At 35.2% G+C, this 11,924-nt stretch overlaps 1 protein-coding gene across 3 annotated transcripts in view; it reads left to right on the plus strand.

The window, feature by feature from the left end:
* The window catches only part of EMCN (endomucin), a 98,410-nt gene that overhangs the window by 76,488 nt on the left and 9,998 nt on the right, over positions 1 to 11,924 (plus strand). For all 3 annotated transcript variants that reach the window (XM_023531397.1, XM_011361518.2, XM_011361517.2), the window contains 5 exons: positions 1,569 to 1,661; positions 2,096 to 2,149; positions 3,730 to 3,825; positions 7,619 to 7,643; positions 8,778 to 8,839. In XM_023531397.1, coding sequence (XP_023387165.1) covers positions 1,569 to 1,661; positions 2,096 to 2,149; positions 3,730 to 3,825; positions 7,619 to 7,643; positions 8,778 to 8,839 — 330 coding nt within the window. The remainder of the gene's footprint in view (positions 1 to 1,568; positions 1,662 to 2,095; positions 2,150 to 3,729; positions 3,826 to 7,618; positions 7,644 to 8,777; positions 8,840 to 11,924) is intronic.

Here is an 11,924-nt window from a genome sequence, read left to right on the forward strand (position 1 = left end):
TTGGCACTGCACCATCAACACGTTTTAAATAGGAAAGCATGGAGCTTCATCTGAACCAGATAAATTATTATCAGAACTGTAGCTGCCACTTAGCCTGTCTGTGAGACAGTAATCAGGTAGAAGTCTTGAAAATTAACCCTTGGGAAGTCCCAGATGGATTAATGCCATTGGTTATTTAATCAGCCATCTCATTCTCCATCAACACAACCAAAAGAGCATTCATCCTTACTGAAACACTTGACACTGGAAAAAAGCAACTAAAAGTACCAAGGTTTCAGCTAGTTCCCGTTCTTTCATTTAATATTCCTTTTTCTGCCTGCTTAGTGCACTAGCCTGACATTTTTTTTTGTTCTTATGGGCATGTATCTAGCTTCCTCCTACAGATCTCTTGCATGGCAAGAATGATACAGACTTTTAAATATTATTCTTCCCCCACAGATGTCAAAAATGCATGAGCATATAGTGCATCCTGGGCTGTGCGTGGCAAAGAGGGAAGGATCCAATGTAGTCATAGACAATATCAATTTCTTTGATGCAATTATACATGGCCTCAATACTCTTAAGGTGGCTGTAATTACAAGAAATGCCTCTTAGTTCAGCCAAGCTGTCAGCTGCATCTTATTGCATACACACTGTGGTCAGAGTTCCATTTGGTGTATGCTGAGGGTTATGCTTCATGTATTCCAAGAACTTACCATTCAGTGGAGGGATAAGCAAACAAACAGGTGTGATAAAAAGATATCAATTCATACAACAAAAAAAAGTTTAAAAATTTTTCTAAATATGAATTATATCTTATCCCAAATTCACAAGAATAAATGATATACACATAAAACAATTATTTATATTTCCTTGAAATTTATTGAGATTAGTGGATTTTAAATAAATTTTTTTGTTTATTTGTTTCAGTCCTTCTGACTGAAGATGGCAAATGTTGGCTTAAGCAAACAAGTAATTATTATAATAAGTTTAAATTTTATGTTTTCCTTGGACAGTGGGGGAAATGCAACCAAACAGCAGTTACTCAAGATAAGGCACACAAGTGTAAACCACTGTTGAGCTTTAAAAGTGAAAATGAAGGAATCTGATTTTTCCCCAATCCTTCTAACCAAAGCCTCAGTTGCAACCTTTTTCTTCAACCAATAAAGTCCCATGCATTTATGTTCATTTTAAGTAAGTGATGGGAGAAAAAAATCACAATCACCCAAAGTTATAATATCTGAAATGTGAATAATGCTTTTGCACAGATTTGCATCTCACAAGAATCTCATGTAGTATGTGATACAGACTATAGCCTAGGATAAGAGATGTACTCAAGTTTTCCTGGCAGTTTTTGAAGATATAATATGGATACCTAGGTTTTGTGATTCCAAATTTAATCATCGTTACAGGAGGAATATATGAACTTAGGATTTAGTGTATGATTCTATACATCCTATTATTTATTCAACAAGAAAGAGTTTTCACAGATATTTAGAAGTGCAAACTGTTTGACTCTGCGAAAAAAAAAAATTCAAAAGAAAAGTTAATACTATAATCTGACTCCGGATTTACAATTTTTCCTACAGTTAACACTCGACAACCAGATGCCTCGCCTTCTAAAACCAGTCTATTGCCCTCAGTATCAACAGTAATTCCGGAAAACACTTCACAGTCTCAAGGTATGACTTTTGTGTGCATGAGTGCGAACTTGCTTTACTTAGCCCCTTCTCACCAAGAAAACCCTACCAATATTTTTATTTTTATTTTTTAAAAAAGCTTTATTTAGTTATAATTGATATATAAATAATGTACATCCACAAAATGAGGGTCACAAGGAAACTTTTGGGAGTGATGGATATGTCAATTACCTTGATCATGGTGATGGTTTCATGGGTGTATGTCCAAAACCATCAAATTGTGTACATTAACTCCCTAACAACCGATTCGCAAAACAGAGGTTTTTCAGAATAAGATCAAATATATTCACTTAAAGCATCATACCTATAAATCACAGAGGCTTACTTAAATGGGGAGTGGGGATGAAGGGAACATTGTTAAGACTGGCCCACATTAACCAAAAGTGACTTAATGTTTTTCTTTCTTAAAATAATAGGCACTGAGAATGCAAAAAATGCAAGCTCATCTTCAGCCAGTCCCTCTTATTCCAGTGAGTAACAGTCACATCTTTATTCATGGCAGTAGATATGTAGAATGTTTGAATGTTACCATTAAGACAAAGCGTTTGATTATAGATTTTTATCAGCTTTACTGAACCTGCAATCCCATTATAATTCTATTTAATTGCCACATGCTTTAAGAATTTTCTACTTGTGAGTTTGGTTTTAATGAACACACTTTGGGAATTATTTTCTTACCTTAGTGCTAAGCAATTACAACCAAAGGTTAAAGTGAATTGATGGGGCTAGTCTCGGATAACGCAAAGTGCACAGGCAGAGAGCTCCATAAAAATGGATTGTTCACCTTTACAGAACTTTGTCTTAATGTTAAAAATGGCCTTTTAAGAAATGTTGCATTTTGGCAAAAACAGATACAGATATATGTCATGTAATATATATGTTTATTCTATGCTAGAGACAATTAATTTCTCTGGAAATTAAGAATAAGATAAATATATATAAAGCTGGGATGATAAAATATTGTCTTAGGGTTAGGTAAAGCCATTCTATTCAATAGGTCAGCATTGCATGTACTGAGCTGCTGATTCTTGGCTTCCTCATTTGGGGAGGCACGAATGACTTCACTCAAGGTCTAATATGAACTGAGCAGAACTTATTTAAACAAATATTTAACCATAACAATGGAAGTGTAAACCACCCTACAAATGAATTGGGTAACTATTTGCATTCCCTGATAACCATGAAGAACACATGAGCAAACAGATGAGAATATCTAACTAAATATTAACTGTAACTTCCATATCTCTAGTATATCCCTAAGACAGTGTTTTCCTTGTCACTGTTGTTTTAACCTGGAAAATGACTGTCAGAAAAGAAAGCAGGTGTTAACAAAAACGAAACAAAACAAAACAAAAAGCTGCAAACTTCTCTTCTTAATAAAACAGAAAAGCCTCACCTTAATTGCTGCAGCAACACACTCCCCTAAACATTTACACACACACACACACACACACACACGCACGCACACATATGCCCATCTTTCCTGAACCATGTTGATCATATCCACTGTGATATCCAGTTATATCCCCTTATGAGATTTATGCCTGTTCTAGTTCTAAGATATTATTATAGAAAAATATTTGTGAGTTTTTTAGAAAACCAGCTTTATAACGAGAGCAGTTCCAGCATGGGCTCTGTGTGTGTGTGTGTGTGTGTGTGTGTGTGTATTCTTTTTTCCAGTAACTTCACTATAAAGTATTAAAGAATATAATGTGTGAATGTAAATCTGACTATAGGCTAGAGGACATCTTCTGCTTCTCTAGTCTTCCATCTCCTCCCTCTTCCAGTCTCCAGGAAGATGGGGAACTATCTCCCTTAATTTGCAATTTTATTTCAGAAGGGCTACAAGACTGACATCAAGTGGTTACGTCAGAAATAACAACTAGAGTAAACCCCACGATCAGATAAATCGTCTTTGCTTAAAATATACTATTTTAATAGATTGATGTTTAAAGAAGAAAGCAAGCATGCATGCTTTTGCTTGGTTCATAAACTATTTGATGTGAAATTCAATAGCCATCTAACTGACAATGTCTCCAATACTTCTTAGGTGTTATTCTGCCAGTGGTCATTGCTTTGATTGTAATAACACTTTCAGCATTCGTTCTGGTGGGTTTGTATCGAATGTGCCGGAAAACAGACCCAGGTAGGTAATGGTGTTTTGTTTCATTTCATTTTCCTAAAAGGAGAATACACATGCTCAGTCTAAATTTAAATTTAAACTCCTAAAGGGAGAGAGGACTTATAGAAAAAAATTAAATGCCATATTGCTTGATCACAGAAATAGAGAGGAAGGAGCAGAGAAATCTATTGAATGCTGGTGAATGTAAGAAGTAGGAATTAACTGCTATTGGCAGATATCAAATATGGACAAATTATTTTTACTGAAATAGTCCCAGTTTTGTGGGTGATTGTGGGAATATGGTAGTTAAAGAAGGCAAAAAATGACATACCTTACCTATAGTGAAGATGTGTTCCTTTTCTATGTGACAGAGGACAAAGGGAAGTCTTACTAAGAATTTAGTTTGGAGGCCCATAATCTCAAGAAGAGTGTTCAGTGACCAACTTCCCTCCTGGGAGGCAGAGCTTCCTTCCAATAAAGGTGTCTTCCATGATTGCATGTTCTGCCAGTTGAATTGGTTCCTCAGGATTGAACACAATTGCAATTTTTAGTGGGATTCTAATTTGAAATTCTTTATTATCCTCTTTAATCTTTCTAAAAGCATTTAGAAGTCTTTCCTCTTTCCTTTAAAATGACACTACTCTTTTAAACATCCTTACTCTTTATTTTCTCCTTTTTGCTCTTTTACCTTCTCCTTGCCTCTTAAATACTTATGGTTCTCATAATTACATTATATTTCTAGTCATTTAAAAATAAAGTTTATTTTAAAATAGGTTTAGATTTACAGAAAAGTTGCAAAGATAGCTAGAGTTCCAGTACATCTTTTATGTTTTCCTTATCATTAATATGATATATTTGTCACAATTAACCAATATTCATCTATTATTATAAACTAAAGTCCCTACTTTATTCAGATATCTTTCAGTCTTTCTTTAGTCTTGTTTTCTGTTCCAGGAACTTGAACTCTGTTTTCATTCAACACTTCATCTGAATGCTCCTTCTGATCCCATGGCACTCCCCTCTGTTACCATAGACATCAATCTACCTTTCTATTCCAGACCCTGCCCTGCTTGTGTAATGTAGAGTTATGTATCCATGCCTTCATCCATGCTGTTCTTTCTTCTAGAATGTCCAGCCCACCACTTAACTTTTATAACATACCTAATCTCCAATTTATCCATCAGCATCCAGCTCAAACACCAATTTAATGTAGCTTAGTATAACACACCACCTCTTTAAGCAAAAGGAGTATTCTCACTTTGAATTCTACAGAATTTTATGATATTATTCATCGTGCTATAGTATAATTACTTCTCTATATGATTGTTTCCTCTTAGTCTGTTCTGGGTGCTATAACAAAAATACCATAGACTGGATAGCTTAAAGAACAAACATTTATTTCTCACAGTCCTGCAGGCTGAGAAGTCCAGTCAAGGTGCTGTCAGATTGGGTGTTTGATGAGGTTATTCTTCCCAGTTTATAAACAGTTACCTTCTCTCTGTGTCTTCACATAGTGAAAGGAACAAGAGAGTTCTACAGGGTCGTTTTTATAAAGGCAGTTATCCCATGAGGACTCAGCCCTCATGACCTAATCACCTACTAAAGGCCCAATGTCCTAATATCATGACATTGGGCATTAAGATTTGACATATGAATTTTAGGGGGACACATTCCGTCCATACCATCAGGCAACCTCTCCAGTCACAAAACATTGCATCATGCATCATATATAGAGGAACCTTACTGACACTTGTTGAGTTAAATTTTTAAGTTTTCAGTAAAATAGAACCTTGCCTTTCCTTACTTTAATTCTAAATATTTCACTAACATATTCTACCTAAGTCTAAAATACTGTTAAAAAATAACAATCATTTCTTTTCATAAGATATATAAGTCACACTATTCTTTGTTTACCCCATGGACAAGTGCTTCTAGGACACAAATGAATGCTCGCCCTGAGGCCATTCCCCAACCCAGAACCGCAGGATCAGCTTAGCGCGAGAGCTTGACAGTGCAAGGAAAAGTTACGAGGCAGAAACAGTAGTGTTCATTTTAGCTCTTGGTGGAAAATAAGAAGAAAACAAATCAATGACTTTCCCTATGGGAGTGAGTGAATAAACTTCTTAATAATGTCTAAAATATGTTTTCTTACTCAGTCTCCAGAGGGGAAATAGCATTTTTATAAATCAGTTTATAAATCAGTTTCTCTGAGTTTCTAAACCACCAATCCAAACTTTTAAGAGAAATCAACCATCCAAGTTGAAGCCTGTGAGTGTTGAGTACATAGCAAAGGTAAACAATTAGTGTGCTAAATTCATTTGTAAAAATACCCTGTGCTGAAAAATTGCTCTGCATGGGAAGATTTGCAAATAAGTTGTTTGAAAAGTTGACATCTTCTGTTAAAGAGGACTCTATGGATGAACTGGATCATTCAGGAAAAAAAAAAAAACAATGTATAGAATTCCTACCACTCTAGAGAGTTATTCTGAAGACATGGAATACTTTATAACCAAGTTTGGCAATTGTACAAATCTATTTGGTTATTGTTAACTTTGTTTTCCAAATAGAATTTATGGCATTGTTACATTAAATTAGCACCATTAAACATCCACAGTTAATCGCTCTTCAGTATGTGGGTGAGACTTCATTAAGTCAGAAAATTCGTGAACCCACTCTGCTCTCTGGAAGACAACACGAATCAAGAAATTTCCGTATCAAATTGCATCACAGGTGACATCATACATGGCAGTTATAATAAGAATTGTTTTTTAATGTTAAAACTCTACTGGGAGGGAAGATAAGGTTGAATCTAGTTGGTGAACAGCACATGGTACCATGAATTAAATCCTAGGGATTAAGAGTCATGATAGGGTATCTTTGCCAAGGTGACAGAACTAGAAGTAGCCAAAATATTAGTGAAAACCAAAGTCTTTATAAAGCAATGATGCTCAAAGCCAGAAGAATTATATTCAAAGAGCTTTATATATCCGATGACAAGAGATAGATCAGAGATGGAAGGAAATCTCAAAGACAGGGGCTGAGTAGCAATGAAATAAAACCACAGAAAATTCAGGAACAAAACAAGGGGGACTTTAAGCAATCACATTACATAGTTTGCTTAATAGGCCACAGTGATTACAAAGTTTGACCACCAACAACAGCTCCCAGAGACCATACTCTTGTGCAGAATGAGTCATCTGAGTTCTCACTCTAAGTCCAAGTTATTTTCTACCAGACCTTATGGAGCAGCCTGGCAAAGCATACAAAAGATTAGTTGCCATTAGCAGCCTTAGTGACATTCTGCACGGCTCTTTTGACAGGCTGAATCAGGGGGATTCAGATGCAATTAGAATTGATAGCTTCGTCGTAGCTCACTACAAATACAGTGATTTGTGTCCCCAGAAAGAGCAATATATAAAGTCAGAAATTTAATTCTCTGATAAGAAAAAAAAATGTAATTCAATACTTGGAGAATTTTCTTCAGAGAAACTGAAATAAACAGACATTTTCTGGTCTCTGTGGAATGTGTGACAATGAATAGTAGTTTCACATAGTGATATGAAATTATAAGGTAAAAATTAGTCTGGAAGTAAATTCAGTGGAGTTAGCCTAGTTAGGACTATTTCATGAATGTATTAGCCATACCTGAGAAAATGAGTGGTGCTATATCTGAGAAAATGGTCAAAGGGGTGTGGCGTGTAAAGATGAAAAAATTAAAAATTGGCTTTAGAAATTTCTCTACACAGAAAGTAGGTCTCTTGGGTTTTGTGTAGCCCAAGCTTCTTGCAAATCTAATAACAATTCTGTCCTCTCCTAGGCACGCCAGAAAATGGAAATGACCAGTAAGTGATGCCACACCATTTTTTTTTCCCCTAGAAACTCTTTATATAGAGAAAAGTATTGATCTTACACTTAAGGTTTTCTGTTTGATTTTTAAAGCATTTGTGTAGGAAGCACTGTAAACGAAGTTTGGCTAACCATTTATCAGAGTTCTCTCTAGTCAACAGAGAAATTCCAATGACTAAAAGAGAGGATTGCTCTTAAGGTTGGGCAAAGTAGTAAACTGAAAATCAAAAGATGAAATGCAAACATAGAAGAATGAATATAACTATGAAGATAAATATTACAGAAAACATACCTAGAGTTTTTTAAAGTTTTCCCAGTGAAATTTTCAGTATGTTTATCATAGCTGCACCTTGAGACAGCTATGAGCGGCTTTACCTTAACAGTGGATGCTTGTTCTGCATTGGCTTTTTAAAAACAAAGTGATTGCTGTCAATCGAGCTAACTGTTGTAATCAAAGTGCTACAAAGAGATAAATTGTTTTAATGTCAAAAATCAATTCTGTGGTTAAGTGTTGACCTGAATTTGTAGACTGCCTTTATGTAGGTGTTTCTGTGTGTTTATCGGGCTGTGAACTTTAGAAATAATGTCCGTAGATTACCTACCCTTCTTAATTATAAATAGAGGTTTTTGAGATGTCCAAGGACAGGAACTTGGGTTTGAAACTATTTAGAATCTGAGAAAGGACAGGTGGGAACTCTTAATTAAAATAGTTCAGACTCTATCCTACAGTATCCAAAACTTCATGAAAAAGGATATCCCTAGAACTCAGCACCAATCCAAATTTTATCTGCAAACATTTCTATGTCTTATCCTTCATAATTCAAGACTGGAGACCCGTACCATATAGACCTTGTGACAAGTGTTTCACTTGACCCATCTTGATATTTAACTTATCTGATGATCATCCCTATAACAGAATGATGGAGGTTTACTGGCTTGATTCCAGAAGTGGAAAGTGCTATAGAATTATGTGTCTGTATGTGATGAGACACAGGTTTTGCCATGGAAACACATAAAAATATATATGCTTGTGTATCTTCTTCAATCTGTGTATATCATATTTACTTTCTTTCCCAGACATACAATACTTATTACTGTGATGCTAATTTAAATTCTTCTATTTCAAATAGACCTCAGTCCGATAAAGAGAGTGTGAAGCTTCTCACTGTTAAGACAATTTCTCACGAGTCTGGTAAGCTCTCAGATTGCTGATAGGATGAAAAATGATTATTTCAAAATCTAACTTGGATTTTGTTCATGTCTGTAAGCTTCTTAGGAAATAGTCAATTATTAATTTCCAATAAATACAAAACTCTCCTATAAAGGAAAGATGGGGTCCTGGAAATATTATTTTTGGTAAAATTATTGGATTTCTTGGCATTCAGAGGTTGCTTTTTCTTATGTCTTGATGTGTTCTAAAGAATGAGTGGTAACTAGAGGCATTTTCCATTCTGAAGTAGTGGAAAAAACCCAGTACTATAGGGTTTTTTATTATTGCTGTTATTTTGTTTCATTTTTGGTAATGGCTGTGTATAGTCCACTGAAACAAACATTCATTAGTTAAAATGTAAGTCATATTTTGTGTAATTTTATATAATTTTAATTGGGTTTCCCCATGAGGACAAAACACAATTTCCTGTTGATAAAATTTACATTTATTTTTCTGATTTCTTAGGTTTCGATTTAACTTGATTTGAAATGTAAATGTTTTTTCAAAATATAGATATTATTTGTATGAGTTATAATGTATCAAGAGCAATGATAAATGAAATGCTAGTTTTCAAAAAACAAAAAAGCATGGATTATTTTCTTGTTTTGAGATATATTTAAAACATTAATATTATGAAACAGATAAAAAGTAATTATTAGCTCTACAAAACAATCCATGTGGCTCTATTTAAATATCAAGTTACATTATGACACTTACAATATTCAGTTCCCCCAATTTTACCTATACAAAATAGTTCCAGAATACAGATGTTATGTAAAGTGAGAGTTATAAAATGATAAACTACATTATAAATAGTGGCAAAAAAATTTTGTAAAACAAAAAGTTAGCTATATTGTCCCAATTCAAGAGCAAGATATCAAAGGCCAAAAGTGGCCCCAACTTCAGGTAGGAAATTCTAACTAGAACAAACTACAAGAGGCAAACAGAAGACTCAAAAAGTGAGGGCACCCAAAAGTCTGCAGAGGCATGACCAAACTCCTCAGGTGAGCTATTGTCTTTACATAAAGACCTTCTTTATTCTGGTATCTCTTCTACTCTTTGATGTACATGGTTCTGTCAGAGATAACCTTTTGAATGAGCAGAGATAAAATTCATTCATAAGATCATTGGAAATAGGTTTTCCCTGGCTATTCATATGCCATGACTAAGTAGACAACTCTGTTCTACCAGGTCAGGGAAAAGAAGCCTAAATGTGAACCAGTCCTGAGTAAGCAAGCTCATGAAGCAGAGTCCCCAACCCCCAGGCCATGAACCAGTACCTGTCCCTGGCATGTTAGGAAGCAGGCTGCACATCAAGAGGTGAGCAGTAAGCTGAGCGAAGCTTCATCTGTAATTGCAGCTGCTCCCCAGTGCTAGTATCACCACCTCAGCTCCATCTCAGATCATCAGGCATTAGATTCTCATAGGAGCACTGGTCCCCGGTGCCAAAAAGGTTGGGTCCGCTGTCGTGAAGAATCCTGAGTATAACTATACCATTTGTCAAGAAGAGTTCTCAGAATCTGCGTGTGACTTGCCAGCAAGCATCACAACAATTTCATTGTTCTCTCCTCCTCCATTGTGAATTTAACATAACATTCTCCAAGCTGTGGGTGGCATGCTGACCAGCACTTGGAAAAACCTCTGTGTAGAATCCCGTGGCTGGGATCATCTACTACCCTGTTCTACCAGGGAAATGACAACTGACACCAGAATTGAGACATCCAGAGTGGAAAAGTCTAGAGAACTTCATGTTTTTTGGTGGCAAATTTAATATCTGATTCTTCAAGGAAAATTCTGCATAAGCTGATATCCCCACTCTCGTAATAACTATAGTAATAAGTGGAATAGACTACGGTGGAATTGTTAGGAAGACCCTTAACTCTCCAAACTCCTTTCTCTTCATAAGCAACTTTTCAGGACACAGGCCTAAGGAGGCATTATCATGGAAATAGTAAAATCTATTCTCTGGTATTTTTATTTCTGCCAATCTCATTTAGAACTCACACCTCATTTAATACAATAACAGCTCAACAGTCAACCCAGGTGATTATCATGGAAAGTATTTGGTGGGAGGACAAGACTGAAATGGGTGATCCAGAGTCAATTTCAATAGCCTAAAATAATCTAAAACATAATGATCTCCAAATGCTCTTAGTACTACCACAATTTTTAATAAAGTCTGGCTCCTGAAACACAAATGAATCTCTTTCCACTGACTTTCAGATTTATCCAAATATGCTTTCTTTATGAAACTATGCTCACCATACTCATCAGAAGTTACACTGTTATAATTTTTTACTTAAATATCTTTTGCCCAATAGCGACATTTTCTCTAAAATATAACTAGAATAAAATCTGAAGTGATTAGCTGTGATATAAGTTTACAGATTTAACCCAATCTTCCCCTATCTCCTATATAAAAAGAAATTAGAAATTAGAAATTTAAAAAATACAAAAACTTGATAGAACAAATATCTGACCACCTACCACTCAGAATTGATAGGTTTGACATTTTATGTTATTTGCTTTATGGTCTAAGAAATATAGTGTGAATTCATATGCCTAAGTAGTAATAAAACAAAATTTGAGCTTCAGCGGCCATGAGAGTTCATTGGATTGGTCAGTATTTCCATTTATAAACTCTAGTCTTATATCTGAAAAATAAAATATATCATTTTAGAGGTTAAGAAATCATGTTTCCAAGGAAAAAGAGCTCTGCAGCCACCCACCTTCAAGGAAAATGCCAGTGGATGCTACATTGCCTGGATTTCTAGGAGTCTGAATGAACCATGGTTATTGTTCTGTTAACTTTCTTCTAATAAGACAGTTTCTTGCCCTAAAGCCTTCTCAGTAGTCCATGGTGTTTATCTTTCCATACTCCCTACTTCCTTTAAATACATTCTTTCCCAAGCAGGGTTTTTCTGTTGACAATGTAGCCCATGAATGTCTAAAATTAGATTATTTACACTAGGAGTGTAAAGATTAGCAAAAGATTCATCAATTCATAAAGCTATACATTGATCCAGCTTCTATGTTCTCAGCCTTTCAATAAATATTTGGCTCAATC

Source organism: Pteropus vampyrus, unplaced genomic scaffold (assembly GCF_000151845.1).
Source record: "Pteropus vampyrus isolate Shadow unplaced genomic scaffold, Pvam_2.0 Scaffold67, whole genome shotgun sequence".
NCBI lineage: Eukaryota > Metazoa > Chordata > Mammalia > Chiroptera > Pteropodidae > Pteropus > Pteropus vampyrus.